This window comes from Phascolarctos cinereus, unplaced genomic scaffold (assembly GCF_003287225.1).
Source record: "Phascolarctos cinereus isolate Bilbo 61053 unplaced genomic scaffold, phaCin_HiC Scaffold_4;HRSCAF=312, whole genome shotgun sequence".
Lineage (NCBI taxonomy): Eukaryota > Metazoa > Chordata > Mammalia > Diprotodontia > Phascolarctidae > Phascolarctos > Phascolarctos cinereus.
This window is the reverse complement of record NW_027555847.1, coordinates 283736818-283761801: the sequence shown is the minus strand read 5'-3', so window position 1 is coordinate 283761801 and position 24984 is coordinate 283736818. Positions and strand designations below refer to the sequence as shown.

Here is a 24984-nt window from a genome sequence, read left to right as displayed (position 1 = left end):
ATATGCTTCAGTCTGAATTCAAATGCCATCAGTTCTTTCTCTGGAGACAGCACTTTTCATCATGAGTCTTTTGGGATTGTCTTAGATCATTGTATTGCTAATCTGAATTTATTTGTATAAAAAGTGTTTTATAATTATGTTCATGTAGTTCCTAAGTTTATCTTGGAAGGTACACTCCCAAATATTTTATACTGTCTACAATCGTTTTAAAATGGGGTAACTCTATATCTTCTTGCAGGGTTTTGTTGGTGATATATAGAAATGCTGATGATTTATGTGGGTTTATTTTATACTTCTACTTTGCTAAAATCATTATTTGGTGCCTTTGATCATAAATCTTTACATATTTTAAAGAATAACATAGAGGTTCAATTCCCAAAACAAATGAGTATTGGGTTTATTTTGGGTAGATCTTAAAGTACACAAATTCTGTCAACTAAATTGTGAAAAACTAATGAAATTTTCTATTGGGGTAGAGGAAAAAATGCTTTCTTATGAGGCTTCACCAAAAAGGAGGAGGACTGGCATTCTTTGTCACATTTTCCACCTAATGCCTCACCACTTGTCTTGGATACCCCCTCTTTGGGGATACTGGCAACTCAGAGGCAATATCCTATTCCTTTAAAGGACAGTAACATTGATCTTTTACAATTCTGCCCTTGAGTAGCAAGAAAAGGTTTTCTCTGAAATGTTCTCAATGATTCAACAAATGGGATGAGAAGAGAGAAAGGAAAAATGGGTAGAAACCCAGAGGCAGAAAGACTGACAAATCAATTGTTAGCTTCCTTGCAGTGGGATACTGACTGAAACTGCTATTTAGCAGAATGTAAAGGAGACAGAGGATTTAAACAATCTGGTGTCATTACTACCATCAGACTGGGCTGAAAAATGTCCTTTTTGCCCCAGGTATCCAGCCAATTTAAGTGATAAACTGTTTCCTTCCCAGTAGACTTTTGGTAAGAAATAAAGAAAAGAATGGGATTTTTTTTCTGCATAAAGTTTTAAAGCTTTCTAAAGATATAGTCCTATCTATGGGTCCCTAATTTGGCCAGGTTGGCAATGGGGTGGGGGTGAGAGAGAGAGAAAGAGAGAGAGAGAAAGAGAGAGAGAGAAAGAGAGAGAGAGAAAAAGAGAGAGAGAGAGAGAGAGAGAGAGAGAGAGAGAGAGAGAGAGAGAGAAAAGAAGAAGAAGAAAGAGATCCTTTCCTTATTTGCAGAAATTTATGGCATTGTAAAATAAACAGAGATTAAATTTGTGACTAAAATATAATTTAAATACTGTAGCTTTCCAAATTATGATGGGAGTGTGATTTGATTATTTTTAAAAGTGACAGATCTACAAAACAAAACAAAACAAAACAAAATTTAAAAAAGGGCAGCTAGGTGGCACAGTAGATAGAGCTCCAGCCTGGAGTCAGGAGGACCTGAGTTCAAATCTGACCTCAGACACATGACAGTTACTAGCTATGTGACCCTGGGCAAGTCACTTAACCCTGATTGGCCTCACCAAAAAGCAAAAAAAACAAAAACCCAAAAGTGATAGATCTGTTTAAGAACTGAGTATTTTCTATCATTCTCCAGAGAAGAGAGAAAAGATAGAAGTTTGTGCTATTTGTATGAAAATTTCATGAAGTTAAGTTTTTGAGGAGCTATAACCCAAAAAACCCTAGCTAGGATATTTCATTGTTTTAAAAATAATCAAAACATCCTAATTGGTTTTTCAGGGAGATTGTAGCTCCCTAAAACTTAACTGGGACAATAGAAAAATCCTCATCTTTGCCAAAATGTCCAGTATAGGTAGAAAGAAAAGTCAAGTGTTTAGTAGTGTGGCAAGGCCTATATCTTACAAGGGCCATCTCTCACATGTGGGAGAAGGTGTTGTGTGTGGCTAGAAGGTAGGTGGAGTAGACATCTTTAGCCCTTTCTCCCCTGCCCTTCTTGATGGGAGACTTCCTTCGAGGAGGGGAAGCAAGGATTTGGACCTAGAGGTTACTCTGCTCTCCTCAGAGAGAGGGGATGCCAGGCTAGAAGTATATCTACCTGCTTTCTGAAATATTATTTGTCTAGGAGATAAGGTTTTCGGGTTCAAGCTAACTTCTGCTTGCTGTTCATTATCAGGGGAAAGCAGGACCCCAAGCTTTCTATCCAAGGCTTGACCCCTTTCCCACCAAATGAACACATACAGTGCCTCAATGAACACACATAGCAGATAGCCAAGAAACCCATTTGGCCAAAATAGCAAAACAGAAATCAGGGAAAATATACAGAGAACATATACCAGACAATAAAGAATGAAGGAAGTCTCTCCCTTTGGGAATAAGATAACTTAGCTGAACCAAGAGAGTCCCAGATCCTCACCTCACCTGCAGTTTCTAGCGAACAAGCTAGGAATAGGGACATTATAGAGGCTGCCAACTCCTCCCATTTTGCCTTCTTCCCAGAATTTTTTCCGTCAACCACGAAAGTGGGATTGATATCTTCTATCTTCTCTCTCGAAACTGGAAGCCAGAAGTATCCGAAATCTGAACAGACTTGCACAAGTGAAAAAAAGTCTCTTTCCTGCTTTCACAAACTCCATTCTGCCCTTCATACAGACTTGGGACATTGATCTTCACCAATAAGGAGAGAGAGTCCCATACCAATAGGCTTTGGGACTGACTGGGGTTACAGTAGAATGTTATAGAAAAGTTTAAGGAAACTAGAAGCTCATTGCAAGGAGAATAGGAAGATTTTTATGCCTGTAAATTTGTGAACTTTGGGGAAATACTTGCTTCCTCCTCAGAAAATTAAAGTTGGTCAATTTTAACTACTCTATATTGATCTCAGAATGCAAGTAGTATAGAGTACCTAAATTGGTAGATGAAATTATTTTTTCCACATAAGATAATTCAGAAATGCACTCAATTGGATTAATGTCATTTGACTGACAAGTCAGGTTACAGATTAAACTATATCTAGAGGATACACAAACACCATATTTCACCACATGATCATCGCAGATTTTATGCCAAAAAGTGAGGGTGTGACCATAATGTGAAGCTTTAAAAATTATACCGGCATTACTTAAAAATTATTTATTACTAAGCTGTTTTTGGTGCAAGGTTAGGATGCATATAATACTCGTGAATATATGTTAAAATTAGGAAGATGCAAATATTACCATATTTTGTGACTTATTCATGGCAGCTTCATCTGCCTGCCTGCTCCCCTTGCACCTATGGTTCTTCATTGGGTTGAGTAACAATACCATTAGTACTGCAGAGTTCTAAACAAACCATGCATGCCAGCTTTTGGAAATAGACTGACAATGCACATATGCTGAGAATTCTAGGCTCATGGCTTGCAATGTGTGAGATAAATGCATATCCATATGCCATTGGTGAATACATTGTTGCTCTGTTTACCTTTTAAGCAGCGTGATGAACAGAACTATACCATTTGACAATTATGTCACGAAAGGCTATAAATCAATTTTTGGATTAAAAAAAAACTCAAACCCCATAGGGTGTGATAATTATGCAGAGAAATACCGTAGATCAATTGAGCTGTTGCCAAGAAGTCAAGAACAATTGAGGTTCTTCTCCTGGCTTCTTATCTGAGGAATGTTTGAGGCTCTAATTAAATTTTCTCATCCCATGGGAGAGGTTTTGGTCAGGAGAGGTTAATATTAGGACAGACTTTTAGTTTACCAGAATTTGCCAGAGGAATAGTCCTGTGTCTTAAATAATAAAAGGAAATAAAAAATGTCTACAACAGTATGCCAATGAGAGTCTTTTGTGAATTCTACCTTGAGACTAGAAATAATATTCTTACAGAGGTACTAAGCTTTTCTCCAAACATAAACACTCACAGCCAAAGTTGGGGAATGACTTTAAAATTTGCTTATAGTACAGAAGTGAATGAATTGTCTGACTACTAATTATTGCCCCTGGGGTCCATGTTTCTTTCTGCTGCCCCACCCCACCTCCAGCCAGCACTCTGTGCCTGCTGCCCCGAGTCTGCATCCTTGAGGCTCCCATATCGGCCTGCTGCTTGCTCTGCTACGTTCAACTTCTAGACCCTCTGCCAGGATGGGACTATTGTTACAAGGGCCTGAGTTCTTCTGTCCTATGCTAGGATAGGGTATGATTGTAGGTCTGTACATTATTGTGCTGTCCCTTCCATTCTTTGTTTGGCAGGAGTGCTCTGGGTGCGGCTGCTGAGGAGCCACCCTCTGCTCTCCTATGGTGAAAAAAAAGACACAAAGCATCATGAAAAAGTAGTGAAGTCAAAGACTCCTTTAGGTATGCACATATGTTCTATTTGTCAGATGCATACAAGAATCATTTCTGCTGGGGTCAGGAAAATATTCCTGAGGCCTGAGTTTGTGGTCTTCAGAGATTCCTCACTCAGAAGCTGTAGAGAGAAATATTCAGTATTCACAGTTCAGAAGTGAGAGTGGAAACTTTTTAAACTGATGTAGTACCCTTGCCTGTCCTCAGCTAATTAAATGGAGTACAGCTGGCATATTTATCCATATCCCCAATTCTAGAAATGTCTCTGGGCTCCTGGGGAAAATTTAGCATTGTGCCTTCAAGTCTCTCTCCCAATGACTTGTACCAAACGATAATAACAAAATTCTTATGGCAAAATTTTGGTTGGACTCTCAAATTCCAAATTAAAAAAACAAATAAAACTCAAATGGTTTTTTTTTTAACACAGTTAGTAGTCCTAAAGTTTTAAACATCTGCCTTCTTATGCCACCTCTCAGTGGTTGGCTATTTCCATGTACAATAGAGGACCATCCAGTTGCACTGTCATTTTCAAAAAGCCATTAAGAACCAAACAGTTCACACAAATATGACTCCCTTAAACTGGGAGGGGACTTGTTTTCAGGAATCCTTCTTGCTGCCCCCACTAACAAGGTAATTGGGTGATGATAACCATTAGCAATAGAAGCATCCAGTCACAGAAAAGGCTAGAGCCCAACTAATTCTTCTAAACATGTTCTTTTCTAATGAGGAGAACATTTCATTCTCCATCCCCCAAAATCAGTTCTTCCAGGTTTCTTTGAAGGTAAACTGAGTTCTGAAGAGCTTCCTTAGTAGAATTTGGTGAAGACTTTAAAATTATTTTTCTGTATGCCTTATGAGCCCTAACCCTGTTGTTTATTCTCATCATGACCTCCAATCCCTCCACCTCCCAGTGCTTCTCATTTTTTGAGGTTCATTCAATTCAAATGTATCACCAAATCAAAATTCTGGTAAATTATCTACCTAGAACCTTCTCTCCCCAAAGAGATTATCTTTCCTTCTTCAATGAGTTCAATGCTTGGCACACAGTCTTTCTCTCCACCCCAACTTTTGGACTCATTTTGTTGTTATTGAGTCATTCAGTTGTGTCCGACTCTCTAGACCATAATGTCCATGAGGTTTTCTTGGCAAAGGTACTGGAGTGGTTTGGCATTTCCTTCCTTGGTGGATTAAGGCAAACAGAGTTTAAGTGATGTGTCCAGGGTCACACAGCAAAGAAGTGCCTGAGACCAGATCTGAATTCAAGCCTTTCTGACTCTTAGTCTCTATCTATTGGTATCTGAATATAATGGAATACTATTGTTCCATAAAAAATGGTGAGCTGGTGGATCTCAGAAAAACCTGGAAAGACTTGCATGAAGTGAGCAGAACCAGGAAAACATTGTACACAGTAACAGCAACATTGTGCAATGACCAGCTTTGCTAGACTTAGCTCTTCTCAACAATGCAATGATCTAAGTCTAAGACAATCCCAAAAGACTCATGATGGAAAATGCTATCCACATCCAGAGAAAGAACTACAGAGTCTGAATGAATATTGAAGCACACTAATTTTGGGTAGCAGCTAGTGGATAAGTAGACACTGAAAATTATTGGGGATGATAAAGGAGACAATATTCTGGACAGAATGGGATCATGGGCACATATAGAGGGTTTTCCTGAAAGGCAAAAGGATTATCTCTTCATGCGTCAGAGGGGTGATGGAGGAGACGGTGAGGAAATACATTTGAATGGTTTAATATGAGGAGGAGGGAAAAAGAGAAAGCTCTTGGTGAAACACCTCACTTTTTCAGTGAAATATGAGGCAAGGTGAATTAAATGAGATAATGGGAGACTTGAGGAGAGATGAATTTGAAATTTGGGATAACCACTCTAGTTAATGAGAAAGTGAATTAGGGAGGCATAAAAGGATTGCCTTCCTTTGTGAGAGTCCATAACCAGAATGCTCTCCCTCAGCTCTACCTGTGGGATTTCCCAACTTCCTTCAAGTCTCATCTCAAATCCCACTATTTACAAAAGCCCTTTCCTGGTGTCTTCTCACAATTCCAGCACTTTCCCTGTGAGATAACCTCACATTTTCATTATATATATAGTATTTACTTAGTAATTTGTGTGTTACCTACTCTTTTGGAATAAGAATTCCTTGAAAACAGTGGTTAGGGATGGGCTTAATGCTAGCACCCTTTCAGTTTGAGTTTGATATTGGGATGAAATGAAGCATTTTGCAAGTCATTGAACAGTTAATAAAAGGAGTTCTACTTTGCCTTAACACAGCAAGGATATGTAAGCTTCTGTGGAAGCAGTCTTCCCTCCTTGTCTCCATGTCTGGTCAACAGGATAGGGTCTGATGAGTGTTTGGTCTTCACAAATCCACCAAGTTAAGAAGGGCCTGACTCCACATGAATTGGATTTTCTATGTCGTTATGTGACCAGGAAGCTATGTCAAAGGAGGCAGGGGCCAATTAAGTCTCTGGGATAGTTTTGTTGCCTTTTTAGGGATAACTAATTTCTGTTGTGGAGAAATGGGGAACTCTGGTCCTATCACAGCAAGGATCACATTTTTACCTTTCTTTGTATCTACAGTGGTCAGCACAGGTCCTAGGTACACAGTAGATGCTTGTTGACTGACTATAAAGAATAAGTTTTGTAGGGGTATTCCTTTAAGTCCTGAGTATATCTAGAGGTTTTATCCATTTTGTAGTTATTTTGGATAGAATATGTTTTTTATAGCCTTCTATTTAACTTCATTAGTAATATAAAGAAAAAATGATGATAATTTTATGGATTTACTTTATATCTTGCTAATTTAATGAAATCCCTAATTGTTTCTATTAACTTTTTGTATTGAATTCCTAGGGTTCTCTTAAGTAAACCATCATATCACCTGTAAATAGAGATGATTTTCTTCACCTATGCTTATTCCTTGAATTTTTTTTTCTTGTCCTAATGCTACAGGTAGTATTTTTAGAACTAGAACTTTATTCCTCTAATCCTAAGGTAGCCCTTTTTTTCCAATGCCATCTTCTTTTGATTCCACCCCCTCCCTTCTTCTCTAGCAGATTTCCCCCTCAATCAGCATGCTTTCTCTCTCTAATCCTCAATCTTTCCCTACCTACTAGTTCCTTCCCTGATACTAACGTGCTTAAGTTTCTCCCTTTCTTAAAAAAATCTTCACTACATCTTACAATTTCTTTATCATCATGTATCTCTGCATTTTCTAGCCAAATTCCTAGGAAAAGTTATTTACACTCATTGCTTTCACTTCCTCTCTTCTTATTTATCTTGAAGTCCTCTACCATCAGGCAACGTACTTCATCATTCAACTGAAATTGTTTTTTTCCAAAGTTATCAAGTGATTTCTTACCTGCCAAATCTGATGAACTTTTCTCAGTCCTTATCCATTTTGACTTCTCTGTAGCATTTGATACAGTTGATCACCCCCTCCTCCTGGATGAATATCCCTCTCTGAATTTTTGAGACACTATTCTCTCCTGATCATCCTCCTACTTATATTTTTTTAGTCTGAGCAATATGTATCTATTGTGTATATACCAAATTTCACAGTAATTTAATTGGGGTCCAATAGCTCAACATACTACTGTAGACACTTGTCAAATCCACTAATATGGAAAAATAATACTACAGTCCATGGCACTAGGTAGTTCAATGCATAATTTTCCACTGTTTTATGTCTCATATTCCAAAATAGATGACTCTAATGAATGAGCCCACATCTTTGTGAGAACTATGAATAGGAAGGAGAAAGTAGGAACTAATAATAAATAGCAAAAGGAGTTGAGAAGACACAAATGCTAAAGAATACTACTTTAGGAGCCTCTTAGACCCAATAGTATAAAAATAGCTAAACAATAATTTATTCAGAATTTGTAAATGAAAAAGTATCCATTTTCTTCACTGTTATAGTATTCTATACAGCATAAAAGTCTATATTAAAAAATTTAAAGTTTATACTAGCATAAAAGCCTTTTACTAAAATTCTACTTCCATGTCTCTTTGTGGTATAACACGCTGGTGATGTCATTATATTGAATTGGTTGGCCATAGATTGATATTTTTTAGTCATACCATCTTTCAAAATGCAATCTACTGTCATGATGGTGCTCAACTCTAACTCCTCTACTAGGGGAAGTTGAAGCTGGTAGATCTCTGGTGTTCAGGGGCCTTTAGCTGTAGTAGGGCTAAAACTGATTTGGTGCTTATAATAAGTTTGGCATTAACATGGTGAGGCTCAGGAGCAGAGGGCCACCAGGCTGCTTAAGGAGGGTTGAATGAGCCCAGGTCAGAAAAAGGGAGCAGTTGAAAGCTTCCAAACTCATCTACATTAGGGTCAACCCATGAGTGGCCTTTACACTTCCTGCCCAGGTATGGAAAGTCTCCAAAAAACAAAAACAAAAGGACTAACTACTAAGTTGTAGATGTTGGTGTCTATGTCAATGGAGGGAATATCTACTAACAAATTTATACATCCTTGAAATAAATAGCAGAAAACGGACCAATCATGTAATAGCTTCTATAGTGTAAAACAGTTATCCCTTCTACATCACAGGGGTTAGGAGTGCGTTGCCTCCTCAAGCTGGAAAATCCATGTAAAATTTTTTGGCCCTCCCTTCATACAAGAGAAGAAATCGGAATTTTTTCTTTTTCTTTTATGGGGAATTTACAGTACCTTATTACAAAATCTGGGTTGATATTATACAATACTATAGATATATTTTATACATTTCTGAGTTTTAAAATTTCTTCTGTGTTGTCTGCTAGCCTTTGTGTGTCGTCTGTGGCTTCTGCAAAACTCCCCCAAAATTCCCATTTAATTTCTTATGCCAACCCATGATATATCAAAATCATAGTTGGGAAAGTCATGATGTGGAAAGGATACTTGCAGAATAGTCCAACTTCTTTCATTTTAGAGCTCTTTCTACTTCTACCATTCTTTTGGCATCTATTCCAAAATTGTTTTGATATGTTACTTAACTTTATATGTGCATATCTTGTCTCTCCAATTATATCGTAGGAGCCTTCATGGCAGGGATCTTAACACTTTTGATTGCCAACTGTGCTAATCACAGTGTCTTTCAAATGACAGATTCCCAATAAGATTTATCATTTAGGGATTGTGTTTTTAAATTCTAGATAGTTGTAATATTATGTTATTATTAGTAATATCAATAAATAACAACTAATTGTTCACAACTTATCACTTCCAGTTAATTCACAACAGAAACATACATATGCATCAAGAATAATATTTGAGTCTTTCATTAAACAGTTTGTTACATTACTCTATAATCACATTTAGTGATATAAATGGTAGTTTTATTAAATCTTGTGAATGATTACATAAAGTTGATTTTCCTCATAAAATTAACTGAGCATATGCTTTTTTGTCTCATTGAAATGATGTGAGCATTTATTTCTTAAGCCCATTTATACATATGTACATATATATAAATGCATAGGAATAATTTGTTTACATGACAATCCATTTATGTGTAGGCAAAGATTAATAGTTTGGTTAGCCTTAATGATTGATGAGGTAATGTCTTATGGTAGGTCTCACCAAGCATTTTTAACAGTTTATGTCTGATATCAAACAAATAGAAATTGGTCCCCAAGGGTCATGTATTGACTTAGAAAACCACAAGTTAACATTATCTATACTTTGTTGTATTTTTATTTATTTTGTTAAACATTTGCCAGTTACATTTTGATCTGGTTCTGGACCCACCTGGGAGATCTTCAGGCCTCATGTAGCCCAAGTCTGACACCTCTGGCTTAAGTTACCACAGGATAGGAAGACTTTTTAATGTCAGAAATAAACAGGGGTTCACACATTATGAAAAATATCTTTACATTATATAAGACTATTTTGGTGACATCATTGCTAAATTAAATTCAACATGACTGAAGAAAACCCTCAGAGGTTTATATTTTCAGATCTGAAACTTGTTATAGCTCAATTTCACTGTCATTTGAACAACAGGCATTCTCTATCTAATACATATAAGTATATATAAGTGACCAGAAAATCTTATTTCCCCCTAGAAGACAGAATGGCTCTGAAACATCTATGAAATGGTTTGATTTATTCTGAAGCTATAATGTCTTGAAAGTATCTTATATTTTTTCAAGTGTATGACTAATTATTCAGTGAAACAGTCATCGTAAACAGTATATTCATTACAGAATTTTACAGGTCAGCAGTAGCTCTTATATCCACATCTATTTGCCAAACTTGATGCTGATGTCTTTAAGCATACACTTTTCATTTCCAACTATGTGATGAAAAAAGAAACATAGTTTCCTGACCTATTTCCAGAGACTGAGGCAATCATTTTGAGTCCCTAATGGATTTTTGAAGAATTTCTTTTTTAAAAATTATCTTTTTAACAGAATCAACCTTCTGGCCTCATGTACAGCTCCTGACATTTCACACAGACAGACTTGCTTGTCCTTTTGAGACTCTACTGGTTAGCCACTGTGGAAAAAAGTCATTGGATTCCAAATTATGTAGAAGTCAGATTCCTACAATGTCAGAATCCTATAGGAAATCCATTGATTCTGTGGAAGCGGTGCAGGTAAAGGGGGAGGAGACTATGCTTAGGCAATTCATCCTAATTTTAAAAGTTAAATATGTATGTAGTTCTATTCTATCACCCTCAGGCCCAAATCTCCCTAGGATTCTGGGATGTGAATTTTAAGCTACAGGAGGGACTAGGAGGAAAAGAATGTTTTTTTAATCCTTACAATGTCCAATGCAATGATCACCCATAGTGGGCTCTAGAGAAATATGTTGACTGATTAATGATTGAACCATTATATAGATTCTAAATCTTACCAACTTTGGAAACCTATCAATTATGACACATTGTTCTATCTCAGGGAGTTCCTTGTTCATTAACACACCATTGATGGATAAGAAAATCAAAAGATTTTACCTAGAAAGAGAACATAGTTTTCTTGTATAATATTCTGTATCCTAAAAAGGATCATCAAGGAGGGTTGGAAAATGCAGTTATAAGTAAGTTGCACATTGCTATTATGTCACTAATACAATAGCATAGCCCTCTGATATAAGTAAAATTTTTCCCATATTAGTCATACAATTCTTCCCAGGGAGTCCTAGAAGAGAAAATCATGTGACAGATTTATAGGTCTTTCTAAACTACCTCTGTTGAGAGGCCACCTTAAAGCTCCTGTTCAATGCCAACTGACAACCCTCTCCTCTGATAGAAGTATTTCCAGACTAAACAAAAGATGAGTATCAAAAACACAAGAAAAATTAACATACAACATTTTTTCAGTAACAATTCAGTCACCATAAAACATAGTTTAAAATACACAATTAAAAAAATTTTTTTGTGGAAAAAATGGTTACATATCAAGTTATTAGCCATGCAAAAGACCAGCTTAAGCATAGTTATCCTATAATCAACTATCAATAACTTTTTTTGGACACATATGAACAGAGATCTTGCAGTCATTTCTATGGAAAAGAATTTATCCAAACTCTTTATAATTATTCTATATCACGAATGTTACAAAACTTAAACTTTTTCCTATAAGTTTACAGCATTCATCACGTCCTGCTTCATTTCATGCACACATTCAATCCATTTTGTCAAAAAATAAAATGATTCATTTACATGTTTATGAAATAACTGCTGCTATGTTAATGGATTTCTATTAGTGGAGCTGCACATAGGATTTGTGACTAGAAGAGAATGTCATAGTGCTAAACTGTCCTTAGATTCAAACCTCTAAATACAAAATACCGCTTCCTGGTGCATCCATAAGGCTGTTCTTTGTAATCTTTGCTATTAAAAACCATTCTAGGTTGTATATTCTGCAACCTAGTCTAGATCTGGTATTTTCATACTTTTGTTCACTTTTTATTTGTATCTTGTAATTATTTGCAGACTGTCAGGTTCATGTTATCACAAGCCTTTCCTAGAATAATATAACCTATCAATATGTTAGGCCACTCCATAGAAATCTGGCAGCACAGCTAGATTCAGCAGGCCTGTTTTTTTCTCTGGGTGTTTAGTGATTCAAATTACCTTTTAGAACTAAGTTATTTGAAAGACTGCATAATCCTGCATATAGCTCTACAGTGGGAAGGAGGAAGTTGAAGACAGACAAGGTCTGTTTTTTGTGCTCACTGCAACTTCTGTGTGAAGTTCATCTGCAAATGAGTGCTTTTAGATTGTGTGTTATGATGTTAATTTGCTTCTTGTGCAGCTAAAGATCAACAGCCATGAGTGAGAACACTAGCATCTCCTCAGTCTGTCTGTCACCTACTAAGCACTTCAAAAAGTATAAAATTGTGAGATTCTTGTTAATATTTAGCATTTGTCTATCACATTGATTAGCATCCAAATAAGGTGACAAATTACAAGGAGGAGAATTAAAGTAGAGTTCTTAAAAATGTTCTACCATGTCCAATAAAATGTCATCATTCACTGCTGCTGCTGCTAGTGACTTCTTTCTTAGGAGATGATGAAGTATCTCGAGCTGGTAATAAATCATAATGACATGGAATGTGGCTGTTCTTTGGAAGGTCATATGGATCCTGGCTGAGAGGTCCATTATTGCTTAATACTTCTTGTACAATAATCATTGTGGGTTCTGTGACAACCAAAAACAGACATTTATAAAAAATGGCAATTAAATAAAAAAAGAATAAAACATTTCTTGCAAATGTGAAACATTAAGGAAAGCTTTTTAATAAAAATACAGAGATGTATAATTTTGAATGCTAAGTAATTCTGATTTAAACAAACTCTTTTGCCAGTGTTGAGATGGTGTTCATTGATTATCAAAATTAACATTGCAGCGCAAGAAGATGATGACATTGCTGGATCAGAGATGTCAAGTGGTTCAAAACAAAATTAACAGCAGATTAAACTGCTGTTTGACTCATAGGATTATAGATTTAGAGATGGTAGGGAGCTTAGAGATCATCCCAGGGCTTCTTAACCTTTTCCCATTTGTGACCCTTTTCATGTTTTGGCAGGGCATGCGCAGTGCAAAGCGCTGTGCTTTGTGTTCAGACCCAAGGTTGCAGTGAAGTTGCATGATGCAGCACAGGCAAGTGCTGCCAGAAACACCTTGAATTCATTACACATTTGATTTTGAATTAATTTTTGGTCATTGTGCATTCAGAAATCTTTTACTGTTGCCAAATTTTTCGGGAACTCACAGTTTAAGAAGCGCTGAAGACCAACCTCCTCCATTTAACAGAGGAGGAAACTGAGGCTGAGACAGGTGAAATTGACATAAAAGTGACAGAACTGTTATTTAAACTCAGGACTTCCAGCTTTTTCTACACTGCGTCGGCCTGCTCTGCCCCTCCACCCCAACCTTTCTACTATACAGATATTCCAAAAATGACTCTTCTGGGAACAAAACCCCTTTATAAAAAAATTCAAGTTATGATTAAAAAAAAACCTCTCCAACATCATGTTGTCTCAATGACAATGTTCCAAATAAGCCATATGTATACAACACTTCACAAATAAAACTACTAATACAAATGTACAAATCATAGAAATGTATGTATGTATTCTGCATAACAGAATATACTGACAAAACTACCATATTTAACAGAAGGCATCATTCCTTTCTCTCCTCCTTAGTCATCTCCCATCTCAAGCATTCAGAGCACTTCTTTTTCTTTTTCTCCCTATCAAAACTAGAGGTGTTATTAGTTGTTTATGGTAGCTTGAGCCAATATAATAAAAATGACAGTACCTCCTTAAATTAATTTGCTTCATCAGTCCTGTATCAAACTCCCCAAAGAATATTTTATAGAGCTAGAAAAAAATAATAGTATTTATACAGAGGAATAAAAGGTTAGGAATCTTAAGGGCAATCACAAAAAAAAGTGAGAAGGAAGGAGAGTCCCTCACTAAGAGATTACGAACTGTATAACAAAGCAGTAATCATTAAAATAATTGGTATTGGTTAAAAAAAGAAGAGTAATCTATTAGTGGGATAAAATGGGATGGCTATCAATGATTTGGGAATTAAGAAAATGACTTTTTTTTCTTTAAAGGCATTGTATACCAATAGATTGACCGCTGTGTAAGGATTAGGGAAGATGAAATATTTTTAATAATTATTCATTAAATGCTCTAGTTTATTTCCAAAATAACATGAAAGAATTTAATATTCATTAGCTTCTCTTACCAACTTCATAGACATTCTTATTAGCTGAAGCTGAGCTACTGATCTCAGCATATGGAGAGTCTCTGTGTACTGGTGACTTCATTTCCACGTAGCCACTGTCTGAATTTTGAGGTATGAGTACTGGTGGATCTTTAATAGTAGCATATGGATTTTCAGAACTATTTAGCGAACAGCTGCTTGAATTATATTCAGAATTCTTTACTAAATCTGTGGAAGAAAAAAATAACAACCCTTCAGGAGTATGTATATTTGATATTAGATTACTGAACTGTCTATAAGCAAGAAAGCTTTAAAGTGAAATGTATCCATTGGGGTTTCTGAATATTTGTTCCATGCCATACTGACAGACTACACCACAAATTTCAAGAAAGAATGAAGATCAGTGAATCAGATTACTAAAATGTGCATCATGTCTCTGTATCTCAAGGCAAGTGTGGCTAGAATATATAATCCTAGCCAAATCAGAGGAGCTAGAGACAAAAATGGTAAAGGGGCTGTAGTTAAAAACAAGAATTATCTCTCAATCTGAACAACTGAAAATTCCTTATATTTCTGATACTGGTTTACATCATAATTTCACTATATGGACTCCAAAAGCTACATTTTTTTTTAGAGGAGGACAAAGGTCACCGATTTTGCTTTAATTTACTTTATCTCCATTGGCACCAGGCATAGCTCTTCATTTGTACACACATTGATTCTCATGTGTAGTTGACTCACTAGCCTCTACAATGGGGCTGGATCCTCTTCTGTATGTAGAGAAAACTGACTTCTGTATGAATCTTCCAGTCTTGGCTGGAGAAGAATTTGGGATTTGGCAGCTATTTCCGGTGCAGGGGACCATATGATGAGGTCTAGAGGTTTAGGGAAGCTGGAACCCTGAGATCATGACATGAGGGTCCTGTCTGAAAGAATTTAACCAAGCCTTCTTTCAGCCAAAGACAAGGTTTATTACAGATTCGCCGTATTAGCCAGACTCTTAAGGAATCTAAGCATCTGTGAGCTATTGGCTAGATTGTAAAAATCTGAACAGTGGCTACATTACATGAATCTGAGCCTAAAGGCTACTTTTAAAATCATCTCCTTTGCCTTTTAAAATCATCTCCTTTGCCTTTTAAAATAAAATGTATAAATTAACACTCAAAAGTATTTTTAAGTTGAGGCTGACTAATATCTATGCCTCCCCTCTTTATCCTCCAACCACTATGATAGAAGCAACTTCATGGGCAAGGATTGTTTTATTTTTATATTTGTATCTTTAGGACCTAGCACAAAGTAGGTGTTTAATAAATGTTCGTTGAATTGGATTTTTTTTCATCTAGATTCAGTTCACTATTATCTTTAAGATAAAATACAATCTTCTATATGGTATTAAAAGCCCTTTATAATCTGGCTCCAATCTATCTTTCCAGAGTTATTTTATATTATGCCTTTTCACAGACTCTACATTCTATAGGTTGACCTGATGTTCCTCATACATCACATTCCATCTCCCACCTCCATGCCTTTTCACTATTTTCAGTCAGTCAGTCAATAAGCATTTGTTAAGCACCTACTATGCCAGGTACTGGGGGATACTAAAAAAGTGCTCTCAATGAGCACACAGTATAATGAGGGAGCCAACCTACAAACAACTATTTATAAATGATATATATGGGATACATTGGATAAATTCTCTTTACTGGAAGGCTTTCCTTTTCACCTCCCCAAATCGGTTTGCATTTATTATACCCTATACATATCTATACCCATATACTATAAAGGCCTTTATATGTATAAGGTATACATATATACTTTTATAATCCATTTACTATATGTAGTACCCTCTCTGGCTCACTCCACCAGCTACTATTCAAATTGATAAGCTGGATCAAACAGGGTGCTTGGCTACTACTCTAGCCCCTCACTGGGCTGGGCCTCTGGGTTCATGAGGCTAGGCAGATGAGTCAACTGCTAGGCTATTTTCAGGATGCAGAGTCTCTATGGTTCTCTCTGGGCTAGTTTATTGTTGGACAATTACAGTCTTTTCCCACCTTCAGCCACTGGCTCCACTGGATAATAAATACTTCATTATCTTTAGCTGGAATATTACGCTACTCTTTTCGGCTAAGGTGCCCTAGTACCCTTTCAATTAGGGCAATGAACATCAGCTTAGGATCATTAGAGGCTTTTCTCTTTGACTTCCTCTGCTGGGAGGTAGTTTGTCACCTTCAAGGAAAAGGTGCTAGAGGTCTAACCCTTTCTTGTTCCAACTATCTTTCTACTCTTCAAAGCTCCTTCCTACCCATCCCTACCCCCATAAGGCAAGGGACACTAGGCATACCATGTATATCTAGTGCATCATAATATTTTTTCCTGTCTTTTTTGGAAAGAATAGCTGCAATATGTATGTATAATAACATTTTTCAATTCTAGTCCAAAATAGGGATAATAAGAATAATAGGTCTTGATAGTATTTTGTTACAATTATTTCCTTAAGGGTATCATGGCATAATAGGTAGAAAGTTATACTTAGAGCCAGGAAGACCTCTTTATTTCCCATAGGGTTATATTCCTTTGGACTTCTCCACAATGCTCCCGGGAACTTCACCAAGATCAAATCAGCCTTGGTACTCACACCTCATTAGTACCTTCTGCCCCTCCGACTAACTGGGCAGAGTGATAAGATCCTCCCTAAACCTCCATTTATGGAGGGGTCCAGGTCAGCTGCACCTTCATTGCCCACCAGGCTGTTCTCCTAAGGTCTTTTCCAACAAAACCTTTCAGCCTTCTCTTGTGTGTTCTCTCCCCCAGTGGACTGGAAGTTCCTTGAGGGCAACTTTCTTTTTCATATTTGTATTTCCAGTACTTAGCACAATGTCTTTTGTTTAGGATGTCCTTAATAAATTTTTAGTGACTGACTGATCAAATTCCACCTCTGAAACAGATTAGCTACATGACCAAAGGCACTTAAGTTCTCAGTGCCCAAGCAAATTTCCAAGATCATAAATTGTACTTGAGCTTTCATGAAAGGGATTTCCATACCATAGTTCTCTACATGTATAAAATCAGAGGTGCTGACCACAAATAAACAAAAATTCATTTATAATAAATTCCATTAAGTTTTTATAAATATTTATCAAATACCCCAAAGACACAAAACTACTTAAAATAGCTGCTGAGGACAATAGGAACACAGTAAGGATTTCACTGTTGTCAAATTAGGATTTTGCTGTTGCTAAAGGAAATACATTGCTCCTCAAGTCTCATTACCAAATCTCACTACTGTGAACTTAAATTCTTTGTCCCTTTCTCTCTATTCACCTCTGCCTCAGACAGGGTACAAGCTTTAATGTGGGCTGCTAACTGGCACAGTGGATAGAGTATTGGTCCTAAAGTTAGAAAGACCTGAGTTTAAATCTAGGCTCAGATATTTACCAGCTATGTGACCCTGGGCAAATCATTTAATCTGTGTTTGCTTCAATTTCCTCATCTGTAAAATGGGGATAATAATCTCCCAGGATTATTACGATCAAATGCGATAATAATTCTAAAGTTCTTAGTACCGCCTGACACATAGTGTGTGCTAAATAAATGTTAGTTATTATTATGTGGCCATATTACTTGTTTACTTTTGCTCTCTGCCACTACTTTTCTCTACTTTATTATTCTTCCTCACTATGCCATATTTTTTGCTGTGAAATTATGATTGATAATGCCACTCTAATCTACCACTTTTCTGGGGTCTTCCTAAGTAACTATAATGCATAGTTGTCTAATGTTTAGCCCTCCAAATACTAACATGTTCACTTGAATTCATTCCCTCTAAATTGGCCAATATTACTTTTCTTTTGTTCTTTTAGTATTTCCTACACTCCTACTTCTCCAAATAACGTCTTAGCACATTCGTTTTCTCATTTGTAAAATAAGGGGGAGGACTAGATAATTTTAAGATTCTTTCTATTGCTAATATTCTAAGATTTTATGATTCTATACTGTCAGCCTAGAGCAAATTTCCATTGGCTATTCAACAAGTTACCTCAACCTATAAATAAAATCCCTACACTTCTGCCATGAAAGACATGAAAAATTATTTCTTCAAATTTACCTTTTAAGGATTTCCTCATGTATTCTCTATCAAGTCCAAAAGCACCTGTAATTTAGGAGTGAGAGAAACAGTGAGAATATGCAGAATGAATGCTAGAGCTTGATCTACTCAATCTAACAGTTTGCAGTCAGTGGGGAGTATGAGAACCCTGAGATATATAGTAGGAATTTAATGGATGTTGTGGGAGTTTCTCAGCCTCAGTTCCATGAGAGCTTAAAGAGAAATCCATCCACTATAAGGTCTGCAAGATTGGGGGTAAAAAAGTGAGGAAAAGAAAAGAATTTGTTACTGAGCTAAGGCTGTTCTAGCTGGGAGCAACCTCAGTCTTTTAGAGTATACTGGGGTGGCGAAGCTGTGGCCTGGAGGGGATTTGTTTTGTTTGGATTCAATCAAAGGGCTGCACTAGAAGACCTAGAAGGCCACATGTGACCTCAATGCCCAGGTTTCCCACCCTGGTATAGATCTTGGTTGTTTTGGCCTTTTTCATTGATTTACTGTCAACAGAAGTCTTAATTTTTTTTTAATGGCAATAGAAGTCTTAATGTTCCTAATGCAATTGCAGTTACCAAGAGACCCTTTTTTAACTCAATATTTTTTACCCAATGGGAAATAGTTGGATACCAATCATATATCCCAGGCCCAAGGTAAACAGCTTGATTGTATTATCTTTTTCAAAATAAGGTTTAATATGCCATTAAAAACTAAAGTTTTAATGTATTTTATCTATTTACAGATATTTTTATCTGTAGATAGATATACCTTTTGAAAGTATATTTTAACCTCATGTTTTAGTATCATGTCAAGGAAGATGAGTCAAAAAGAATCTGACCCGACTGAAAAAAAAAAAGACTTAACGACATTGTGACAGGTAGGTAGGCAGCACAGTGAATAGAGCATTGAGCTTGGAATCAGGAAGACTCATCTTCCTGAGTTCAAATCTAGCTTCAGAAACTTACTATCTGTATGGCCCTGGGTAAGTCACTTAACCTTGTTGCCTCCATTGCTCATCGGTAAAATGAGCTGGAGCAGGAAATGGCAAACAACTCCAGTATCTTGACCAAATGGGGTCATGAAGAATCAGATATGACTGAAATGATCAAACAACAGCTATATAAAGCTAAATTCAAACAATATTAATAGTTAATAAATAACAAATACTTTCCCCACACTATTCTGTGAATAAATAAATAATTGTCCTCAATTAATCAAACCTAATAGAATTCAAATTTTCAAACTGCTCAATTTTAAAGCTTGTTACATCACTCCAGTTACTTTTTTTATATGATACCAGAATCTCTGAAATCAAGTTTGAAAAACATGAAAAATCTCAAAACTAATTCTAACTTCCTAAGGAAGAAATACGAAGTTTTCTAAGCAGAATCATAGTTTTATAGTTCTGGCAAGCTTTCTCTTCTCCTCTTTTCTCAGTGAGATCTAAAACTTCTCGTGCAATACTATCCTAAGTTAAGTCTTGGGTTTTTTTCTTGTGGTCCATTCTGGAAATTCTGATAGCTGACAAAAATGAGACTTTTGTATTGCCCCTATTCAGGTGAAAAATCACTAGTTTAATGTTCCTGCTGTCTGGAAATTGTATTTGGTTGAAACATTTTAAAACGGTTCTACTTTTAGGAGTATCCTTATGTACTTCTTATTGCTTTTCAATTGAACTTCAGGTCTATGCTATGTCAGTGTAAATTATTCCTTTTGATTCTCTCTCTTTCTCCATCTCTACCTCTCTCTGTCTGTCTCTAATTAATCCAGACTCTTTAAAAGAATTTTTTAGTATTATACTTTTGTTTTTATTTTAATTATTAATTTCTTAATTTCTGACCTTGCCACTCCCAAATCATGGTCCAAATTGTCTTCAGAGTGTATTTCACTTACTCTATTGAATCTGTTTTGCAAATTAGCACAATTTTCTTACGCAACTCATTGTAAAACTTTACTTTTTTCCAATCAGAGCAGAAATTTTAAGGTTAACAGTTCCTCATTTTGCCAATTCACTTCCATATTGGTATTTTACTTAGGAACTTGCAAATTTATGGTCTATTTTAATTCCTTTTAGAGTGTTACAATCCATGGGGTCATGAAGAATCAGGCATGACTGAATGATTGAACAACACAGAACACAACTGGGGAAATTGGTTTTTTATTAACAGTTCTTATTATATCCAATTTTATATTATTATATAATCTTATACCTGCTTAGTAAATATCTCTAGCTAAAAGCTAATTAAGCCTGCCTGTCTAACTATGGACACTTGTGAGTGAAATGCTAGAAATCCCCAAGCACCTCAGGGTTACCCCTAGAACCTTCAAGGGAGAAATAACCACCCTCTGGTAACCCAATCTGCCAGTGCAACTGGGAATTGAGAAATAGCTCAGGAGGGGATGCTATACTATACTTACAAATAAGAATCTATAGGAATATTGAAATATCAATATATTCTTAGTTTTCCCTTCCTGCAACCAACTAAGCATTCTGGGCCATTTCACCAATGCCTGTTAGGATACATTAAAATGGGGGCACATATATTTAATTGTTAGTAACAGTTGGATCTTTCTAATTGAGGAATAAATTAAACTCGACAATAATTTTCCAGGAAAACAAGGGACCTAATAGCATTTGAGAAGCTAACGTGTTACTGATGGGAAAATGCTGCCACTTTAATGAAAGGATATTGTTATCCAATACTTTTGTTTACTTTGTTTCACAGATCACAGAGAAAATAATGACTATTTTCTAATGCTGAAATAAAATCTTTTCCCATAGATCAATCCAAAACATTAGAATGAAGGTTGTTTTGGTTTGTTTTTTCAGCTAAATGATTGGTATTCCTTTTCCTGGCACAGGAAGAAATAAAAACTTATCAGTTCCTACTCATGTTTCATTTACATTTCAGAGGAAGCTATAAGGTACAGTGGCTAGAGGCCTAGGCCTGGAGTAAGGCAGACCTGAATTCAAATCCAGCCTCAAACACTTCTTAGCTGTGTGACCTTGGACAAGTCACTTCACCTCTGTCTGTCTCAGTTTCTTCAACTGTAAAATGGGGATTATAATACCACCTGCCTCTCAGGGTTGTTATGAGGATTAAATGAGACAGTATTTGCAAAGCACCTAGCACAATGCCTGGTGTACATCATGATCTTAATAAATGCTTGTTACTTTCCCTAAAATGTTTTTCTTTGGTTACTTTAAATGATGAAAAGGACTGCTAAGAAACACAGTCAGTCTGACTTACCAAGCTCATTGTGGAAGCCGCCATGTTTCCAGTCAACTGGGAGTGTTCCTGTGTAGTCCACAACAGGCCCTCGCTTTCCAGGATCCACATTTTTTACGTTCACAAATATCTGGTTGTTTTTTGACTATTAAAAATGAAAAGAACTTTGGTTGAAAGAGTACAACTTAGTCCGGTGTTGCAGTTTGGGGGAGGCATTTGAGTAGAGGTCAGAGGAACATTTTTCAGGGACATTGCAGAAGGGATTCAATAGGTAATAAATTGGACTAGATTGCCTCTAGTTATTTAGTTCTTCCAACTCTAAGATCCAATGATTCTGTGAATTATGCAAAAAAAAAAACAGAGCAGAAGGCAAACTAAGCCTATAGTTATACTGTGGAGGTCCTGACCTCAAACTCTTATCCCTATAATACCTGAAATTCACTGCTTTGTGCACACAGTGCTTGACATTGGATTAATTCATTTGGGCCAGCTGACTTATAGTGAAAAAAAGGTCTGGATTAGGTCAGAAAATAAAATTCTAGCTCTGGCTCTGTCACTTCTTGTCTGTGGGACCTTGAGTAAGTCATCAAGTTTTTCTGGGTCAATTGCAATCTCCCCTTCTATGAAATAAGGACAACATGTGCCACATTTATTTTGTAGGTCTGCTGTAAGGTTTAGCTGAGATAATTTATATAAGAAGGATCTTGTAAACTGTAAAATACTATAGAACTGTAAGGAATGACTACTATCATTATCATTATTATAATAAAACGAAAATGTTCTTCAGAAGTTTAAAGGCTATTTAAGTTAATTTGACCAGTAGTATATAATCTCCCCGAGGGAAGGGCTTATTTAATTTTTTGTCCTTTGATCACCAGTGCCTTGCATAGTGCCTCATACATTTTATCTTAAACTGGACCTGTGATTTCATCCATGAGCTTGTAATGAGCAACTTATTCTATTTCTATTCCAATTCTAGAGTAATAGACACTGTGTGGAAGGGCAGACCTGGATGGGCACTGAAGTGCATAATTTTGGCAATTACAACATAGTACAAAGATACTGAGTGCCCGGAATATAGGAGAAAAGAAAAGTACATCCAGAAAGTGGGAACTGGGAATAAAAAGAGAAGTGAGTGTCAAAGACTAACCACTTATTTTTACAGTTATGCTTAGAACTGGTCATGCTAAAGAATTTCAGGTTCTCACTAAAATTACTATAGAAAGTGACTTGAAAAAATCTACAAGATGCTAGGAATCTCCTTTTTTGCTTTTATGTCTTTGTAACTACCTGATGTGCGTCTATTTTTTACCTTTCCAATTGTCATCCTATTTTGGTTGTTGACATGAGCTGATGTAGAACACTGAGTGAGTGTATGGTAACTGGGATTGGTAAAATAATGATTGTTAGTGTTTCCGGCATTAGTCTGAGGAAGGGTATCTGGAAAGAAAGAGAGAAGAAAATGATTAAAACTGACTGTTATCTGTAAGAAACAAAATAAGTACAGTCAGATGAACAAACAGTTGTACTGATTTCCAAAATGGAAAAAAATTCTATAATAGCAGGTCACTGCAGAGGTGAGAGGTAGAGCTAAGATGGCAGAGTAAAGGCAGGGACTTACCCATCTTTTCCCAAATTCCCATCCAAATAACTTTAAAATAATTCCTCAAAATGAATTCTGGAGTTGCAAAACCAACAAAAGAATGGGGTGAAAAAATATTCCAGTCCAAAATAATTTTGAAGGTTGGCAAGAAAGGGCTGTTTCAGTGGAATAAGAGAGAGTGAAGTCCAGTATATGCTGCACCTGGCAAGCCAATAGCAAGGCTCTGAGCCCCTATGCAAGCTAGAAGCAGCCCCACTGGGAATGGGGGAACAAGCCAGCAGTGAGGCCCTAGAACCATGCCCAAAGTAGCCAGTAGTGGGCCACGCTGGTGCAGGCAAACAGCAGGCCTTAGTGACAAGTGAATCTGCAGCAGTGACTTTCACAGCTCTCAGCCCAGACAGTAAGAGGACTGGACAAGTCAGAAGATTACAGGGGACTCTTAGATGGCAATGAATGCAGGACTCTATTGCATTGCCCACACAGGGATCCAGGTTGCAATCCTAGCAGAGAAGAAAGAACACTAGTACACCAGAGCTGGTGGCTATAGGACAGCAAGGACCTTGGTCACAATTCCTGGGCAGAAAACAGTAATTGGGATCTCTCACAGACTACAGCACAGGCCAGGAGAGCCGTGACCACACCTTCTTTTGGATCAAATCACCTTGGGAAAACTGAAAACTTACAGACCCCCCCCAAACTAGCTTTGAAAACAACAGAACAAAAAATCTGAAGCTTTGGACAGTGCCCCCTCTACCTCAGGAGCAGAGCCCAACTTTAATATAAAGTTAAAAGCCAAGAAATAGGCTGGAAAAAATGAGCAAGCAACAAAAAAAGAACCTGACCACAGAAACTGACTATGGTGACAGGGAAGATCAAAACACAAACTCAGAAGAGGACAACAATGTCAAAATTCCTACATACAAAGCCTCAAAGAAAAATGTGAATTGGTCTCAAAGCCCCGAAAAAGAATTCAATGGAAGAATTCAAAAAAGATTTTAAAAATCAAATGAGAGAGATACAGAAAAAATGGGAAAAGAAATAAGATGTAAGAAAATCATGAAAAAGGAGTCAATAGCATGGTAAAGGAAGTACAAAAAAAAATACTGAAGGAAAAATCTCTTAAAAAACACAATGGGCCAAATGGTCAAAAAAGCACAAAAATCCACTGAAGAGACCTCTTTAAAAAGCAGAATTAGCCAAACTGAAATGGAGGTACAAAAACTCACTGAAGAATATAATTCCTTAAAAACTAAAACCGGGAAAGTGGAAGCTAATGACCCTATGAGACATCAAGAAACAATAAAACAAAATCAAAAGAATGCAAAAAAATAGAAGAAATTGTGAACTCTCTCATTGGAAGAACAACTGACCTGAAAAATAGATTAAGGAGAGATAATTTAAGAATTACTGGACTACATGAAATCCATGATCAAAAAAGAGCCTAGATATTATCTTTCAAGAAATTATTAAGGAAACTGCCCTGATATCTTAGAACTGGAGGGTAAAATAAAAATCAAAAGAAACTACTGATCACTACCTGAAAGAGATCCCAAAATGAAAACTCCCAGGAATA

General features: G+C 36.5%; 1 protein-coding gene across 1 annotated transcript in view; it reads right to left on the bottom strand.

Annotated features, from left to right (window-relative positions):
- Nucleotides 1-9616: 9616 nt before the first annotated feature.
- MEGF10 (multiple EGF like domains 10) overlaps nucleotides 9617-24984 on the bottom strand; it is a 112287-nt gene continuing 96919 nt past the window's right edge. The window contains exons 22-26 of the mRNA XM_021009594.2: nucleotides 23121-23248; nucleotides 21830-21953; nucleotides 18588-18632; nucleotides 14501-14707; nucleotides 9617-12937 (exon numbers count right to left, since the gene is read on the bottom strand). Coding sequence (XP_020865253.2) covers nucleotides 12765-12937; nucleotides 14501-14707; nucleotides 18588-18632; nucleotides 21830-21953; nucleotides 23121-23248 — 677 coding nt within the window. The 3' untranslated portion in view covers nucleotides 9617-12764. The remainder of the gene's footprint in view (nucleotides 12938-14500; nucleotides 14708-18587; nucleotides 18633-21829; nucleotides 21954-23120; nucleotides 23249-24984) is intronic.